Below are 19,230 nucleotides of genomic sequence, written 5' to 3' on the forward strand. Positions count from 1 at the left end.
TATAGTTGATTTTATCTGCTAGATCTTATTTATTTTATGTGTTTGATTTTATATGCCAGATGTTATCTTTTTATGGTTGCTTTTATATGCTAGATTTTATCTCTTTTATGGTTGATTTTATCTGCTAGATTTTATCTCTTTTATAGTTGCTTTTATCTGTTAGATTTTATCTCTTTTATGGTTGCTTTTATCTGCTAGATTCTATCTCTTTTATGGTTGATTTTATCTCCTAGATTGTGTCTCTTTTAAGGTTGATTTTATCTGCTAGATTTTATCTCTGTTATGGTTGCTTTTATCTGCTAGATTTTATCTCTTTTATGGTTGCTTTTATCAGCTAGATTCTATCTTTTTATGGTTGATTTTATCTGCTAGATTGTGTCTCTTTTATGGTTGATTTTATCTGCTAGATTTGATTTCTTTTATGTTTTTTTCTGCTAGATTTTATCTCTTTTATGGTTGATTTCATCTGCTAGATGTGATCTCTTTTATGGCTGTTTTTATCTGCTAGATTTTATCTCTTTTATAGTTGCTTTTATCTGCTACATTTTATCTCTTTTATTGTTGTTTTTATCTGCTACATTTTATCTCTTTTATTGTTGATTTTAGCTGCTAGATTTTATCTCTTTTATAATTGATTTTATCAGCTAGATTTTATTTATTTGATGTTCTTGATTGTATCTGCTGGATCTTATCTTTTTATGATTGATCTTCTAGAATGTATCTATTTAATGATTGATTTTTATCTGCTAGACATTATCTCTCCTACGCATGATTAATTTTTGCCTAGAAGTTTGTGACTTTTATGAAACAAACTATTTTTTTTTGTTTACAATATTTAACATTTTGCAGTCCCACCACCAACAAGTCCACCAGAAACCACCCCTGTAAGTATTACCCATATCCACCAAATGAACAATGTCACACATAAAAGCTCTCTCTGCTGATCAGTCAGTGGATATAACCATGTTATATTACAGGACGTGTGTAGCGGCGTTGTGTGTAACGTCAAAGAGTGCACCAAGGAAGGGACTAAAGCCGAGGTTGTCTACCGGGACAATTGCTGTGATGTCTATGAATGCAGTAAGCTATTCTATTACAAGTCATATTTAGGATATTTGACCAAGCTTTAACTAAGGGGTCCCCGGTTAGAGCATTTGAAAGGTTTAGGAACTTTGGTCACGGCAAGTTGGTGGGGTACTTCAGTCCATGACTATGGTTGAGACTCAATTTTCTTTCAAGTCTCAACACATTACTACAGTTGAAGGGCCACTGTCTGGATAGAAATAGGTATGAGGATGGCCAAACTCCAAAATTAGAGTCTTGGGGTTCGGTGAGACCTTTCTGTAAAAGACATGTAAGTGGTGTGTCTTGGATAAACCTCATCAGTAAATATCTGCTGTCCAGTCAGGGTTTATGGAAATGCAGCAGAAGGTCTCTAGGATCATTGTATAACACCTGTTAATTTTCGTAACTGTGTGCGTGGTGGCCCATCGTCAGCTCCGCAAATCTGCCAATTTGACCCATCATGGGAGTGTAATGCATGTAACTAGTTCAGGTTTTCTATCTAGGGTTCCACAAATGTTAACATTAAAAATGGTGTTGATTTTTCTAGAGTGCCAGCCATGCAGCCCTCCTCCATATTGTGATGGACAAATCCCATTTGCTGCTATCAATACAGACACCGAGTGCTGTCCAACCTACGAATGCCGTAAGTACTCCAGCTGCGGTTTACTGGTTCCGTAATTCTCTGCAGTGTTGCATTCCTGGGTGGTGAAAGGCTAGAAAGAAGAGCTGGTGGGACGCTTTGGTGGGAAAAGGTGTCATCAAGACACTCTCTACTGGTCAAGATATTTGGATTTAGGTTTTGGGCAGTGAATTGAATCTTTATTGCACGTGAAGTGAACAGGGTTATTACTTTATTACTTGAAAAATATTAATCTTATCAATTATAACATTTTTCCTCTTTTTTTTTCAGCTCCTCCTCCTCCTCCAACACCGGTAGGTGATCTATAATCTGAAAAACACAGTCTGAGATTTAATACAGATTATTGAGCATAATTGTAGGATTTTTTTATTTAGATGATTCCTCATCTCCATTTGCCATTTTAATGCAGAATTTACAAAATGACATTGATCTACTCCAGCCTTGAATGTGTAAAACTTAAAGGAATCACTGGGAACATTTTAGGAACTATATATTTTTCTACAGAATTTAACTATTTTGCATGCAACTGTTGCAACAGTCTTGTAACATCTAAAATGAAGCATCTAGGTCTACTAGAGATGGTAGTCACTGTGGTCATGTGATGACTCAATGCATGACAAGTGACCTGGAGGGACGTATTAAAAGCGTCCAAGGGGGCATGTAAGAGTATTTATATGAAGGCCCAATAGTAAGTCTTTGCATTTTGCAATTATAATTATTTACTTAACATTTTTATTGCACTTTTTACAGACTATTCCCATCACGACTACTCCGGTAGGTTTTAGCTATATTACAATAAGTGTAATAATATTGAATATTAATGTGCATATTTATCATGATAGATAGACAAATAATAGATAGATAATAGGTAGATAACATATAGATAGATAATAGATAGATAATATATTGATAGATAATACAGTAGATAGACAAATAATAGATAGATAACAGATAAATAATAGACAAATAATCGATAGATAACAGATATATAATAGACAAATAATAGATAGATAATCGATAGACAAATAATAGATAACAGATAGATAGATGATAGATAAATAGACAAATAATAGATCGATAGATAGTTGCTAGCCTAAAGTGAACCTGGGTAAGAATCAAACACCACTTGTTTTGCGTTCACAAACATATCTGAGAACCTTCACGAGGTTGAGCAGTCCACACATATCGAACAAATGACCATCCTACCTTCTCACATATGGCATTTCATAGTCTACATGTATTTCAGGAATTGCAGCTATATTCATGTTTGTAATCTGATCTTTACTCTGCTGATGTATTCCAGAACCAATGCCAGAATAGGGTTTGTGAGCCTGTGACCTGTTCCAAGCAAGGCGCCACTCCCGAACTCAGAGAATGGGCAGATCCATGTTGTCCACTTTACGTCTGCCGTAAGAATTATTAACATTATCCAAATTGGTGCATTACTAAACAAATGTTTTGAATGTGATGGGCAGAATGTTAATACATGGAGGTTACATTGAGCACATGGCCAAGATCCTTCACCAACCTGAGAACCTAGGAGGCCTTCTCCACACATCTGCTGTGCTCAGGCCAACTCATCCAACATTTTCTTTCCTCGCTCTGCAGTCACTGTTTCTATAGTATATATTCTGCTCTCCTCTGGCACTTCCACTTCTCACTTTCCAGAGATGTTTAGTCTTCCTGTGTCTGAGTAACCTGGAAGGAGTAGAGAGGTAACCATTGACCACACTTGTGTGTGGCTCTCTTGAAGTCTTCGAGTCTATAGTTTCGCTGTCATCACTGTTACCATGTACTACACTGGGGATTGCCATGTGCATGTGCTGCCCCTTTCTCAAACAGTGCTATAATAGGGAGTCAGATGGGGGGTGCAGATGTCAAACTTGAGTTGGTTGCCAACGAATTTCATTAGATCCTAAGTGTCTGGATACTTTTCCATCTATCCTCCTTTTACCTTTCATTTTGATGGTGAAAGAAGTTCACTCTCGTTATTTGCAATCTGTATAGAGAAAACTTTACACGGTCTTCCATTACAGAATGCACAGAACAATGCAGTCCTCCTCCTGAATGTCAAGATGGCAGACCACCATTCAGAACTCAAGACCCCAAACTTTACTGCTGCCCGGAATATGCATGCCGTAAGTGAGACAACTAAACTTCAAAATGATTTACCACCCCTGTTCATATTGTTGAGCCATGCATAATTCTTGCCAATCTCAAAAAGATCCAATAACTAATATAAGAATTGTGCACATAACAGTAATAATTAACATAAACCTATCTTGTGTTTTGTTGGCAGTGCCCCCCACCTTGGAGCCTCCTGTAACCCCCGGAGAGGTATGACCGCCCTCCAATATGAGTAACAGGGCAATTCTCATCACAACTAGTTCTTGTAATGTCACATATAGTCTCCATATATAAATAATTCTAAGACATAAAGTCGTTTTTTGTGAGTATTGGGGTTTTTCGGTAGGGAGCGCCATCCTTCTAAACGCCATGTACACACCCATGTAAATAACACAATCCCTCATATAGCAGCTTCATTTACACCTCAAGGGTTTGGACAGATTGATAAAACTCACTACTGACCTCTACGTCTATTACAGTGCCAAGACGTTACCTGCTTTGTGCCACCATGTTATGGAGATTCTTCCCTGGTTGAAGTCTCCTCCAACGACCCATGCTGCAAGAGCTACCAGTGCAGTAAGTTAATGACCAGTCTTTTATGAGGCTAAATAAAAAGAATAAAATCCCCTAAAAATCCAATTATACTATATTATCCCCCATAGTCTCCTATGCATTCACAATGTGACATTATTGTTCCTTTTTAAGTATCTTTTGGCAATGGGTCTTGGTTTCTGCTGATGGTATCACATAGATTTCCATATGCACTAATGTCCTTTTGCTTCGTTTTCTTTCACAGTTCCTCCACCAACAATTGTAAGTTTCAAAACGTTTTACAGTTATTATTAAATTAATTTTGTAATTATTTAATTCATTCATTTATTTTTTTTATCATATTTTTGCCTGTGTTTTGTATAGCGTACTATAAGGATAAAATATTGTGCCTCCTCCACGTTACATCTATCAGAGCTTTTATGATCTCCAATTCTAAATCCATAGACATTAATATGTAGTTGGTCCCACCATTGCTTCTATAACAGTTCTCACTCCTCTGGGAAGTTTTTCTACAAGATTTTGGAGGTGTCTGTGGGAATTGTTGACCGTTCATCTAGAAAAGCATTTGTGTGGTCAAACCTAGATGTTGGAGGAGAGGCCAGGCTCATAATTTCCATTCTAGTTCATCCCAAAGGTCTTCGATAGAGTCGAAGTTAGGGCTTTGTGCGGCCGGTCAATTTTTTCAACGCCAAACACCCCCAACCATCTCTTTGTGGACCTTGCTTTGTGCACTGGTGCAATGGTGAAATATTAAGATTTCCCTTCACTTTAAGGACCTAAGTTAAGATGGTGCGAATCGTGTCACTGGAGCTGGCTCATTAGCCATGCCAGTAATGTGTGACTGCTCTCCGAGAGCCCTGAGAGCCACCACGTACATGATGCCATCTGTGGCCATGGTCAGACTGGGGTGTCAAAATATTGACATGTAATGCAAATATTAAATTACTCCCTTTCACAATTTTCAGTTTCTCAATAATAGTAAATTGGGTAACTTGAGGAATGAATGATGAGATGCTGCCCAACTCTGTGTATAGTGAATCAAATATATTGGGCCAACTACTGCTCTTTTGGAGATAGCCTCTAGTGGCAGCAGCATACACCCATGGTTCCTGTGTGCCCCAAAGAGAGGTGATAGAGAAAAGTGAGTTACTCATGCACGGGGGTGGACCGGGGAATTCACTTATTCTCCTGTGGGCCAGTCTGAACCTATCTGAGGTGCTATTGTTGAGGGACCTTCAGGCTGGTCTTAGCTCAGCTGCAGCTCATGAAGATGTCTGTGAAACTCAGTCTGAGCACAGATTGTCCGTGTGTATCCCAATCCAAATTTGACATCCTCATTTATGCCAATGAGGTTGTTGACCTCGGGAGGCTCATAGACCGTCCATGCATTACAATCCTTGCTCGGGCTGCCTGAGCTCTTGTATTCCATGCTGTGTATTCATGTGATCCAATGGCTTTCCTCTTTGGCTCATGAAGTGTATTCAAAATCGGCAATCAAGTCATATCCATACTGTATGGACCAAGATTGTCTGCATAACTCAACCCCTGTAAATGAATCAGAGAATTTGCATCTTGACAGGGTTTGATTGCCGACTAGAAGTTTTGTAGACGTGGCACATCCTGTAATTTTTTCCTAGTGAGAGAATTGTTATCTCTTCTATAATTAATATATATATTTTTCTTCTTACAGCCTCCGCCAATTACACCGGTGAGTTTCTATCATGGTAAAATTAAATAAAGGTGGTTTTCACCACCCAACCTGTGACACTAACCCACCGCCAATCAGCTACTTGTTTGCCGATCGACGGTCACTTCATAGCCTGTTTGACCACATTTAACATGCGCACAGAATGACCAATAATATATCATATATCATTTAGTCAGCGACAAATTTATTGCCAACAGATTTTTTCACATTACTCACATGAATATTTGCTTTTTTCAACCAGCGAATTTGTGATGGATCCGGATGTCCCTTGCCCAACTGTGATGACCGTGACACAGTGATGTCAAGATATGACCCAGATGATGACTGTTGCCCGACCTTTGAATGCAGTATGTATACTTATTTTTGGGGGGGGATTTATGTTTCTTTATGTTTAATGGAAAATATATATTTTTTTTTAAAGGGGTGAGGCTTAAATTAGACCATCATTTGGGATTCTGGATTTGCATTTCAAAAATTGATAGGAATAAAGGCTCATCCATGCAACGGGGTACGAGCACGGACTGGCCGTGACTATCCCACCCCCAACACTACCTAATATCAGGCTGTCAAGTTTGGGTTGGGAGACTCACGGCCTGTCCATGCTTCGCGTTCCATGATCGAATCGTGTTACACGAACGTCTGCATAAAAAACTTAGGAAAAGACTTAGGAAAAGTCAACACATCAGTAATATTTTGCTTATTAAGACTGATGAAGGTATAGCAGACCTAGGGAATAAAGCCATGGAAAAATTCTATGTTGTGTTTCGTTAATAGGTACTATTTCTTAAGTTGTGATTAATTTTGATTATGAAGCTCTCGTTGAGATTGATAATTTTACATTTTGCAGTCCCACCTTCAACAACACCCGTTCCTCGCACAACCCCACCACATGTAAGTAGTAGCCACTGTGTAACCTCTTATACATATAAGGTTATTCTGTTGATAAATAGTCTATAAAAATTATCACATCATATTTATTATTACAGGAACTCTGCAAAGATGCTGTATGTGAAGTTACAGTTTGCACCAAGGAAGGAGAAATTGAAGAGTTTATTAGGCAGGACGAATGCTGTGAAGTCCATGAATGCCGTAAGCAATTTTATCATATATTGTGAAGTATTTAGACTATTTTATCTATTTGTGATACCTTAAATAATTTATCAAAATTTTAGTGGCTACGTACATAGACACATTATGGGCCTATGTGTTGAGTTAGGAAAAAATTAAGGGAATGCTGAAATCTCGATGAACAACAAATTCAAGCTTAAAAATCTGTACTGACATAAGAGGAAATTGTCCAATTCCTAGATAATAAAATGTGATATCAATTGAAGACTGGATTACAAATCACTGAAAATCCAATTTGTGTGAAGTTCCTCTTGGTACCTCATAATAGGACAGAGTATGTATGGCCCTCACGTGCCATACAAGGTCTGGGCATGCTCCAGATGATAAAGCAGATGGCATCCTTGGGGTTTTCCTTCCAGTCGTGGATCAGGGCATTAATCAGTGTCGTGGATCAGTGTGTGACACTACTTCGCAGCAGCAGATGCACTTATACATAATATTTCAGAAGTTCTCAATTGAATTCAGGTTTTGGAAAATCAATGACATGACTGCCGTCATCATCCAGGAAATTCATACACACTTTGGTCATAAAAGACCAAGTATTGCCCTGAATCGGGTGGAACGAAAGGCCCACTGCACCAGCGTAACGTCTGACAATGGCTCTGAGGATTTCATCCCAGAACCTAACAACAAGCAGGGTGCCCGTGGACTATTATGTGGAGGTTTGTGCCACCCTCAGCACATCACTGGCCCACCAGCAAAGTGGTCATACTGGATGATATCGCAGGCAACATAATGATCACCACAGCATCTCCAAACTCTTTCCCATTTGTCACCTGTGCTCAGTAGGAACCTGTTCTAATTTCTGAAGAGAATTAGGCAACAATAGTGGATCTGCCAATTCTAGTGAATGCAAATGATGGACCTGCCAATTTAGTCAATGCAAATTGAGCTGCATAATGCTGGGCTGAAAGCACAGATGATCCCACTAGAGGATGTTTGGCCCTCATGCCAACCTCATGCACAATGGTAGCCTCTGGCAGTCATTTCATAGGGCTCTGGCAATGCTCCTCCTGTATCTCCTTTCACAAAAGAGTAGACAACACTTCCGGCTGCCTAGTTGGTGCCCTTCTGCAGCCCTGTCTGCTTTCATCATGTAATGCCTCATGTCCTGGTGTCTGCTCCATGTTCTTGAAAATGTGCTGGGGGACAGAGCAAACCTTCTTGTGGCTGCACATATAAATGTACCATCCTGGAGGACCTCGACTACTGGTAGGACCTGTATGGGCTGCAGGTACTTTCTCATGCTCTCTGTAGTGACAACAGATTAAGCTTTATGTATAGAATAAAAGAGAGCTGCAATAGGCCTACTTGCCACGCAAAAAAAACTTCCAGTCTTGGGCATCACAAGAGGCTGTATCAGTCCTTCTGAGGGGAATATGTGACAGGATCTACAAAGGGGATCTTTGAGAGAGATCTGTGGCATGCCCTTTCAAGGGATCTTTATCAGGTCATTTGAGGCGGAGCTTTGGCAGGAACTTTGAGGGAGAGCTGTAGCTGTCATTCTGAGGGGATTTTGGGCTGGCCTTTTGAGGGGGCGTCTGACAAGCCTTTTGAGGGAAATCTTTGGCAGGTCCTCTGAGGGGATCTTTGGTAGGCCCTTTACGGGGGATCTTTGGCAGATGCAATGAACGAGATTTGTGCCAGACCCTCTGGGGGTGATCTGTAGCAGGCCTGCTGAAGGGGATCTTTAAGATGTTCTCTGACAGATATTAATGCAGTTCTTTTGAGTGGGATCTGAAGCAGGTCGTCCAAGGGGGATATTTTGAATGCCTTTGAGGGGATCTGTTTGAGGCCACATGAGGGGGATCTTTGGCAGGCCCTCTAGTTACCATATGTTTTTCACAGTTTGAGGTGGGTCTTGGGATATTTTTTGGTGGTGTGGATTATTTTTATTTTGCGGAGAGGTGCTCATGAAATCCTTACATTGGACCCACCACTGTGTTTCAACAGCCTTACAACAAACATCCATTATTATAATGGGGAACAAGACAGCCACATAATCAACTGTTTGTTCTGAAATATGTGAAATCAATGGAATCTGAATCGTCAATTTCCAAATATGTTTTGTTCACCTGTCGAGAATAAAAACTTAAAAAATTGTGAATACAATTTTTCGATATAGAGAACTAGAGATTTACTATTGTTATATTTAAAAAGAAATGAATAACACATGGTTTAATTCACTGATCTTATAGGTTGTCAGCCATGCAGCCCACCTCCTCTTTGTGATGGAGGACAAGCCCCATCTCATTTTATCGACACAAACACCCAGTGTTGTCCATCCTATCAATGCCGTAAGTATTACACACACTTAGTGAAATCTCTGCAAATCAAGTTAGGAGTTATAACCTGTGGAAGTTTGGGTTTGGACTAAAGTTCGGGTCGGGTACCAGAACTTGAACCAGAACCTGAATCCCATTCAAAACAATGGAGATCCGAATTTTGGATCTGGTAAAATCTCTCTTTCACTTGTGAGTTCCACCGGAACGCCGAACATTAAACCGGATTTCCGGGAGTATTCTGTCTCCGGAGTTTTGCATTGGACTCTAAGTGTCCGGAACGAATCCGGAACTTTTAAGTTCGGGTTTGCTCATCTGTAGTTAGAATCTTTGGCTAAGAATGTGTTCACACTAGATTCATGGTTTTTGTTTAAGGAGTTAGCTAACAAGTTTTTCAAATACCGACCTATCCTTCCTCATGATGTCCATTGATATTTATTCAGTTCGTTGAGGTTCTGTTCCTTTGAGATGACAAAACGAGGGATATAGACTTTTCAGTCTTTGCATTTTCATTTTACATTTTTTCCTTCGAAATAGTCATGCAAGTGCTGATTTTGTGGTGACGAGTTTTAGCTTTGAGTGACACGATTCACTTTACCATTTTATGTATGTAAAAATGCGAAGAAAAAAAACCAATTCCGCATCTGTTTTATGTTTTTATGGTGTACATTATGTGGTAAAAATGTCCTTCCAACATGATTTTCCAGGTCAGTACTGTTACGACGGTATCAAACTTGTATAGTTTATTTTCTTATTTAAGTGACAAAAAAGTGTAAGTGAAAAAAAAAGTATTGTTTTCATCTTGCTGTTGCAGGTGAGGGCTTAGTGAGATGACAATTTTATTGATCTTTGCCAAATCGCAGTGTATGGAGAAAATATTGTCCTCGTTCAACAGAATTTGGCTGCCATGAGATTCCATTGGCACACCGCGATCGCATTGCGGGGGGTTCAATGGGCATGCAAAATGTCTTGCGCTGACTGAGGCATTTAAATGGTTAAATAGATGCAATTGGACTGTTATGGACAAATGCAGCGTATACTGCAGGCTCAGCTCCTGAGCCCGCACAATACATAGGAAATTGGAAAGAGGTTTAAAATACTGGAAAGCTCAATGGAATCTGCTGTAGACTCCATTGTCAAACGTAAAAAGGCAAATGTTTAATTCACGATTTTATTTAATGTAGTGTTAATGATCATAATAATAATTAATTGCTTTCCTTCTTTATTTCAGCCCCTCCTACACCTCCTCCTGAAACAACAGTAAGTCAATATATATAAATATATATGAACACAGGGATTATCTTACATTTTCTATCGTGTTATGTATTTTCTCCTTATATTTCATTACAAATAATTGTAGCATCACAAATTTAAATATTTTACCTTTCATTTATAATTTCATTGGATTTTTTTTTTTGCAGCCTCCCATCATCACAATTACCCCGGTAAGATGCAGTCCTGTTATAAAATGTCAAATATCTACCAGTAAACACTGCTCAGGCGATACCTAACTTCTACCTTCTGCCCGTCTTATGTTAGTAATATTAATGATATGTGAGTTGGGCAGATTTCTTACACTTGCAGTAGATGAGTCCCGTGTATCACTCTGTTCTCCATGCTCACTTGGTGCAATCCACCACAAGGTTGTAACAAAACATAAAAATTCAGGAACCAGGGCACCAGACATCCTCCTTTTGGTAACTTTATTAGTACGGAAAAATCACAATGTTTCAGCCATGCAGGGTCTTTATCAAAACCTAAAAAGAGCAATATTTCAGATTTCTTGCACACATATTGTTAATAGCTTGCCCTTTATATGCTCCCTTCTTTCAAGCTGTCTGCCTACAGTCAGTGGATTTACAGTTGTTTGGTTTTGGGAGGCCTAGCTCTCCTTAAATAGTTTTTCTCAACATCAATAACGCTTACAAATTGCAAAATGCTTGGAAAAACCTGCAACTTTGCAGTCTTAAATCTTACTAAAAACCTTCTCTATTCTCAAGGATGGGGGGATTTTTTTGTATTTTATTTTTTAATTTTTGTTGATTAAGTTATGAACCACCATTGAAGTCTCATCAAGCATGCATGGAGCTTACAAGCTCCTTACATTAGACCACCGTAGGCACTGATCTAAAGACTCCCTGCACTCTTCTGATGTGTCTCTATGCTTTTACGACATGTCTCTGTGCTCCACGGGTGTCTCCCTTTGCTCCGCCAATGTGTCCCTGCTCGCCTCCGATATGGCCCTGTGCTTCTTCAATGTGCCCCTGTGGTCCTCTGATTCTCAGATGTGATCCTTTGCCCCTTCGACGTGTCCTTCTTTTCCAATGTGTCCATGTGCTTCTCTGATGTGCCCCTGTGGTCCTCTGATCCTCGGATGTGATCCTCTGCCCCTTTGATGTGTCCTTCTTCTCCAATCTGTCCATGTGCTTCTCTTATGTGTCCGTGTAGTCCTCTAATCCTCGAATGTGTCCCTCTGCCCCTTCCACGTGCCCCTGTTCTCCAATGTGTCCCTGTGCTTCTCCAATTGGTCTCTATGGTCCTCTAAACCTCGGTTGTGTCCCTCTGCCCCTTTTGATGTGCCCCTGTTCTCCAATGTATCCCTGTGCTTCTCCGATGTGTCCCCGTGATCCTGCGATGTGTCTCAGCTTTTCTCTGATGTGTCCCAGTGCTCTTCCGATGTGCTTCTGTTCTTTTTCGATGTGTCCCTTTGGTCCACCGATGTGTTCTGGTTTTCCTTTGATATCTCCCTGCGCTAATCTTTTGCCTCTGCAGCATCTGAGAGTGCACAGTTCAGACAAGTGGATAACTATGCTGCTGGTCCAAACTGCCCATCTTTAGGATCATACTGTCTCTAGCAAATGGGAAGTTGAGAGTCAGGGAAGCAGTGTTCTCCTCAAGATGTACCTAAGAACAAACCTTTTAAGGAGACTAACTGCATAAAGCCTTGTAGGCAAATTTGCATGGGAAAAAGTATGGAAATTGGGTATCTCATTAATGCCACCTGTTGAGGCAATACCATGTAAGTCATGACTAGGGATATTTGTCAAACCAGATGGGTGTCCGGTTGAAGTCCTTTCTGGACCATTCCTGTCCTGATTAGGTCAATGCTGTCCAGTAAAAGCGTTTTAGTCTGTATATGCAAGCATCTATGTTAGTAGCCTCTTAATCTGATAATGTCCATGATGTTTTACAGGAGAATCCATGTAACAATATACTTTGTGAGCCTGTGGTATGTACCAAGGTGGGCGCTACTGTCTCATTCAGTGGCTGGATAGATGCATGCTGCCCACAGATCATCTGTGGTAAGTATATATACTGTTCAGTAGAACATTTCAATGATATGCCTTCTCAAAGCAATTACACTTTACTATCTTTTCTGCTGTGTGTCTATTACATCAGTTCTCTTCTCTGAGGAGATCAGAAAATGCCTTGATATGCATGGAAGGCAGCAACATTAACAGTGAGCCCTAGGCTCACTAACAATTAAATACATAATTACAACAATCCATACGATAGTTAATTTAATAACACCTTTATATGGCCAATCCATTCCTTTCTTACTGAGAAATCAGCTTTTGAATTAATATACAAATGATCGTGGTCGATCTGAAGCCTATGTCACTCCAGATCTATAATCCACTAAACTTCTGCTTGACTGAATACTCCTTTGCCTGAAACAACACCCATTAAGGCTGTCAATTAAGCAGGAGGTGAAAGATGCTCTCTGTGCAGGGAATAGAGCTGGAGTGACAGAGGCTTCAGATCTATCATAGCTCTTCAGCCTCATTTGCATATTAATTCAATCTCTGATTTCTCAATAATGGAGGAATTGACTGGCAATGTAAAGGTATCGCTGGACTTGTCTTTGAAAGAGCTACATGTACATATAAATAGTGTGGGAAATGAAATCCTACTGACAAATTAATTTAATATCATTACCTGAATTGCAGAGTGCAAAGAATCGTGCGATCCACCTCCAACATGTGCAAATGGCTCACCACCACTCAGAACTCAAGACCCTGAAGAGTACTGTTGTCCAGAATATGAGTGCGGTAAGTGGCCATAGCAAACATTAGTGCCTCCACCTTTCATATTATTGAATGCATAGTTGTTTCCACTTAATGGGTTTGTTCCGGTTCAGAATGATCACTATTTGCGCCTCCCGGCAAATCCTCTGCTTCTGGTGATGTCTTTTCAATAGAGCAGCTTCTTCTCTTCTGCTCTGCTTTGTCCACAAGGCGTCAAAACTGATGTCAAGCTGATTGACTGCTGGCTGTCAATCAGTACGATGTCAGCAGTAACACTTCATCGACAGGGAGGACCAGAAGAGAAAGAATTGCTCTGTAAACTTTAAGTCAAATGAAGCAGCAGATTGGCTGACTGAGTGGGAACAGATTGTCCCAGGGTAGAACCTGCCGGTAAACGCTTAGCCCAATAAGTAAAAAATTCCAAAGTAACTTCTTTAAGAGACCACAAGGAACTAATAAAATACATAATAAGTAAAATAACTAATCTTGTGTTTTGTCAACAGTTGTAGAAACCACAACTCCGGTGCCTACAACAACTCTAAAGGTATGACCAACAACATCAGTAATCGAGGCATTAGCGTGTTCTCCAACAAAATTAAGAATTGTTACTAGAGACCTTGAATTCTGTAAATTGGACACGGACTGTCATAAAACAGCAAAACGTTCTATGATGGGTGACAAAAAAAAAATGACTGACAGAACTTGAATTTCCAACTCTGATCAGTTGCGTCTAATATTAACCTTACGTTAAGACATTATTTTCTAAGCAATTCCGGATAAAGTTTCTTTAATAATAGGGAAAGTGATTTTGACCGTTGGGCACTATTCCTTCAAAATGTCTGGGATCATTGCAACCTTTTCACAAAGTTTTCAATATAAGTGTAATAATAATTATTTATTTATTTTAACGGCTTTCTGCTCGATCTCGAGCCATGGCGATTGGAGAGATGAAAGATCTGTAGGAAGATCGATCTTGTGCAGGTCTAGATAGGTCCACCAGGGTCTTCTCCGCCATTATCTTGATTGTATCAAGCCATCGGGTTGCTGGTCTTCCTCTTTGCCTTGTTCCTTCTAATCTTCTGACCATGATGTTGATAATGCAAGCAGGATAATAAGGATCAGTCATATACTCAATATCGGTATCTGCTTGCATTGCAGCCACTATGTCAAGGTGTTACGTGCTTTGTCCCAACTTGTGGGCCATTTGATACCTTGGTTGAAGTTACAGGAATTGACCCGTGCTGTACGAACTATGAGTGTGGTAAGTGACATTCGGTTCTAACAATTTTTGTTTCACCGGTTAGTTGCCGTCCATAGATTCTAATTTTATCAAGCCACATTCTGTAAAACATGTCTAATATTAACAAACGGCACTTGTACAAAGTAGAAATATAACGAATTTCTCAAAATCACGAGGTTCCAACCAGTTTACCAAACATAGCTTGCAAATTGTAGAGTGGGCAGCATCAAACGTTTTGGCTATCTTTGGAAACATTTTAATTTGTATAATGCAAATATTTCCAACTCTTCTGTATAGAGCTCATTCATAGACTTGTGTCTCCACGGTTACAGACTACAAACAAACCTTATGTAGTCGGATTGTACAGTTTTTTTGTCGTCTGTGAAATTTTGTTCTTTAACTATACTGAAGGCAAAAATTAAGGGGCAAATGGAGCAGAATCCACTGGGTTTGTTTTTAGGCTGTAACCCAGAAGACACATAGGTTTGAGTAGAGGCAGAATATGCTTCAATTGTGTTTAATCTTAGGCTTACATGCCAAAACCTGGAGTAAAACTTATAAGAACTGTAACTGATTAACACCTATTCTGTGTCTTACAGACACTCCTGCATACAAATATTGATGAAATACTGATCAAAAATACTGATGTGTGAATAAAGCCTTAGATAAATTAGGACAATTACATTAATTGCATAGGAGGACATAGCCTTTAAGTATAGATACAACTGAGTTTTATTACTATTCGTTTGGAAAGAACGAATTATGAATTAATTTTACTTTGTATCATTTCACAGTTCCGCCGGTAACAAACGTAAGTTTCCGAATCCTTTTCACATTATCTTTTTTATTTTACACAGCTTTTTTAATATGTTTATTCTGTGTGTTTTTGGTTCATTCTTTTTAGCAGTATTTTTGCCATGCTACATTTGTCACTTGTGCACGCTGATAAAGTTTAGTGCCAAAAAAAAAAAAAAATCTGATTCTACTTCCTCAAGCTTTGGCACCAAAAATGAAGCAAAATATGACACCTGTGTTTTTTTCAGCATTTTTTTTTTCAGCTTTTTTTTTCACCACCCATTGCTTTCAATGGGTGAAATACGCTGAAAAAAAAAAAGCTGAAAAAACGCTGAAAGAAGTGACATGCTCCGTTCTCCAAAACATCAGGTTTTGCACAAAATACGGAGGACAAAAGAAAAACTTGTGTGCGTGAGATTTCTGAAATCTCATACATATAGCTGATACTGTAAAACTCAGCTAAAAGTTTCATAAAAGACACTAGATAAAAAAAAACACACCAAAACACATAAGTGTGAAGTTCACAAGTAAAATGTGTCACCTTGATATTGTAACTTATTGTCATTTATATCAACATATTCTCATATTCCTTTTACAGCCACCACCACCCACCCCGGTAAGTTTCCTTCAATTTAGCAGCACATTTTTTTCGTATAGGTCAGTGGTAGCCAGTCTAATATGTAAGGAGGGCAGCACTTGAAAATAATTTGCAGTAGTGTTTACAAGCGCTACTCTAAAGTTATTCAATCATCAGAAAGTACAGTTCAGACCAATGGTTCAACCAAGTCTCTGGTCCGAATTGTCAATCCTCAGGAGTGCACTATCCCACAGCAAGCAAGGGAGCGGTGGGCTCCTGAAGAACACAATGCTTTACAGAGGTATTCCCATCTCCAATGTAGAAGGTGTAATAATAATAGAAAATATCTCCAATTAGAAATATAGTATAGTTCTTCTGATTAGCTATGTTGCTTACCCCATGTGCAGGGCATTATGATAACTTAAATATCCATGGTTATGGCCACTAAAAACTAACTGTCACTATGGGAGTGACTGTAACCATGAACATGTAAGCTACATGCCCTGCACATGGGGTAAGAGACATGCCCTGCACATGGGGTAAAAGACATGCACTGCACATGGGGTAAGAGACATGCCCTGCACATGGGGTAAGAGACATGCCCTGCACATGGGGTAAGAGATATGCCCTGCACATGGGGTAAGAGACATGCCCTGCACATGGGGTAAGAGACATGCCCTGCACATAGGGTAAGAGACATGTACTGCACATGGGGTAAGAGATATGCCCTGCACATGGGGTAAGAGATATGCCCTGCACATGGGGTAAGAGACATGCCCTGCACATGGGGTAAGAGACATGCACTGCACATGGGGTAAGAGACATGTACTGCACATGGGGTAAGAGACATGTACTGCACATGGGGTAAGAGACATGCCCTGCACTTGGGGTAAGAGGCATGCCCTGCACATGGGGTAAGAGACATGCCCTGCAGATGTTGTAAGACATGCCCTGCACATGGGGTAAGAGACATGCCCTGCACATGGGGTAAGAGACATGCCCTGCACATGGGGTAAGAGACATGCCCTGCACATGGGGTAAGAGACATGCCCTGCACATGGGGTAAGAGACATGCCCTGCACATGGGGTAAGAGACATGCCCTGCACATGGGGTAAGAGACATGCCCTGCACATGGGGTAAGAGACATGCCCTGCATATGGGTTAAGAGACATGCTCTGCACATGGGGTAAGAGACATGCCCTGCACATGGGTTAAGAGACATGCACTGCACATGGGGTAAAAGACATGCTCTGCACATGGGGTAAGAGACATGCCCTGCACATGGGGTAAGACATGCCTTGCACATGGGGTAAGACATGCCTTGCACATGGGGTAAGAGACGTGCCCTGCACATGGGGTAAGAGACATGCCCTGCACATGGGGTAAGAGATATGCCCTGCACATGGGGTAAGACATGCCTTGCACATGGGGTAAGACATGCCTTGCACATGGGGTAAGACATGCCTTGCACATGGGGTAAGAGACGCGCCCTGCACATGGGGTAAGAGACATGCCCTGCACATGGGGTAAGAGACGTGCCCTGCACATGGGGTAAGAGACGTGCCCTGCACATGGTTTAAGAGACATGTACTGCACATGGGGTAAGAGACATGCCCTGCACATGGGGTAAGAGACATGCAGTGCACATGGGGTAAGAGACATGCCCTGCACATGGGGTAAGAGACATGCCCTGCAGATGTTGTAAGACATGCCCTGCACATGGGGTAAGAGACATGCCCTGCACATGGGGTAAGAGACATGTACTGCACATGGGGTAAGAGACACGCCCTGCACATGGGGTAAGAGACATGCCCTGCACATGGGGTAAGAGACATGTACTGCACATGGGGTAAGAGACATGTACTGCACATGGGGTAAGAGACACGCCCTGCACATGGGGTAAGAGACATGCCCTGCACATGGGGTAAGAGACATGTACTGCACATGGGGTAAGAGACATGTACTGCACATGGGGTAAGAGACATGCCCTGCACATGGGGTAAGAGACATGTACTGCACATGGGGTAAGAGACATGCCCTGCACATGAGGTAAGAGACATGCCCTGCACATGGGGTAAGAGACATGTACTGCACATGGGGTAAGAGACATGCCCTGCATGGAAATATTTGCTAATATTATTTTTATTACAATTACTACATATTGGGATAAGATCTTGGAGATGGGAATACCCCTTTAAGTGTTTGTCTTTCCCTGTTAATTACAAACATTTGTTTTTCTTCTAGCCAATTTGTGTTCCATCCCAATGTCCAAATGCTCCCGATTGTTCCAACGGTGTAATCATAGTGAAATCTAACCCATATGATCCATGCTGCCCCCTCTATGAATGCAGTAAGTAAAAAGTATTTATTAACTTCAATATACAATCAGCAATTAGATGAAGTATCTCCCAACTAAGAAACTATTATAACAGAATATATAACACATAACTAGTTTGTAGTTTAAACTTTTTACACCTTAAAAAGGACCTAAAGTGACCAGTTTTTGATCTTATTTTACTCCTGTTCTTCTCCCCTGAGTACACTCTTTTTTTTCTTTCATATGCTACTCTTTATGCAGTGCTCCTTTTTATGATGTTTATGAAGGGGGCGTGGCTCACAAAGTACACGCCCCAGAGGATCCTTTGAGCCATACTCCTTTCATAAACACCAAAAACAGCACTAAGTAAAAAAAAAAAGCCCATATTTTTGGAACTATAAGGAGGATCTAAAAAAATAAATATAATTAATTAAAAAGCAAAGATTAATAATAATAATAATAATAATATTGATTAATTATTCAGGTGAGGATAAGAAAAAAAAGATCCCAAACTCACCATTTTTGACCTGTTGCTATGGTCCATTTAAAGTTTACGTATGTGATTTGAAACAGCGCCACTTGCCACTCGTGTCTGGTACTGCAGCTCAGTCAAAGCAATAGGGTGGAACTGCAGCACCAGAAAAAGTCTATGGCCAAGATTTGTTCCTCCTCTCTAAAAAATAATTTTAAAATATATATTTACTATTATTTTATGGTCACATCTGTAGCTAATCCCGTGAAAAGTTCCTGTTTATCATTCAGTCTATAGA

General features: G+C 40.2%; 1 protein-coding gene across 1 annotated transcript in view; it reads left to right on the forward strand.

Annotated features, from left to right (window-relative positions):
- Window positions 1-19,230, forward strand: part of LOC138652191 (mucin-2-like) — a 209,517-nt gene that overhangs the window by 180,691 nt on the left and 9,596 nt on the right. Inside the window, exons 188-211 of the mRNA XM_069742959.1 lie at window positions 850-884; window positions 978-1,080; window positions 1,613-1,708; window positions 1,976-1,998; window positions 2,456-2,479; window positions 3,009-3,114; window positions 3,742-3,843; window positions 4,005-4,042; window positions 4,312-4,408; window positions 4,629-4,645; window positions 6,075-6,092; window positions 6,334-6,439; window positions 6,940-6,983; window positions 7,079-7,181; window positions 9,419-9,517; window positions 10,734-10,762; window positions 10,924-10,947; window positions 12,696-12,804; window positions 13,453-13,554; window positions 14,034-14,074; window positions 14,689-14,791; window positions 15,565-15,581; window positions 16,164-16,181; window positions 18,388-18,493. Coding sequence (XP_069599060.1) covers window positions 850-884; window positions 978-1,080; window positions 1,613-1,708; window positions 1,976-1,998; window positions 2,456-2,479; window positions 3,009-3,114; window positions 3,742-3,843; window positions 4,005-4,042; window positions 4,312-4,408; window positions 4,629-4,645; window positions 6,075-6,092; window positions 6,334-6,439; window positions 6,940-6,983; window positions 7,079-7,181; window positions 9,419-9,517; window positions 10,734-10,762; window positions 10,924-10,947; window positions 12,696-12,804; window positions 13,453-13,554; window positions 14,034-14,074; window positions 14,689-14,791; window positions 15,565-15,581; window positions 16,164-16,181; window positions 18,388-18,493 — 1,560 coding nt within the window. The remainder of the gene's footprint in view (window positions 1-849; window positions 885-977; window positions 1,081-1,612; window positions 1,709-1,975; window positions 1,999-2,455; window positions 2,480-3,008; window positions 3,115-3,741; window positions 3,844-4,004; window positions 4,043-4,311; window positions 4,409-4,628; window positions 4,646-6,074; window positions 6,093-6,333; window positions 6,440-6,939; window positions 6,984-7,078; window positions 7,182-9,418; window positions 9,518-10,733; window positions 10,763-10,923; window positions 10,948-12,695; window positions 12,805-13,452; window positions 13,555-14,033; window positions 14,075-14,688; window positions 14,792-15,564; window positions 15,582-16,163; window positions 16,182-18,387; window positions 18,494-19,230) is intronic.

Source organism: Ranitomeya imitator, chromosome 10, assembly GCF_032444005.1.
Source record: "Ranitomeya imitator isolate aRanImi1 chromosome 10, aRanImi1.pri, whole genome shotgun sequence".
Taxonomy (NCBI): Eukaryota; Metazoa; Chordata; class Amphibia; order Anura; family Dendrobatidae; genus Ranitomeya; species Ranitomeya imitator.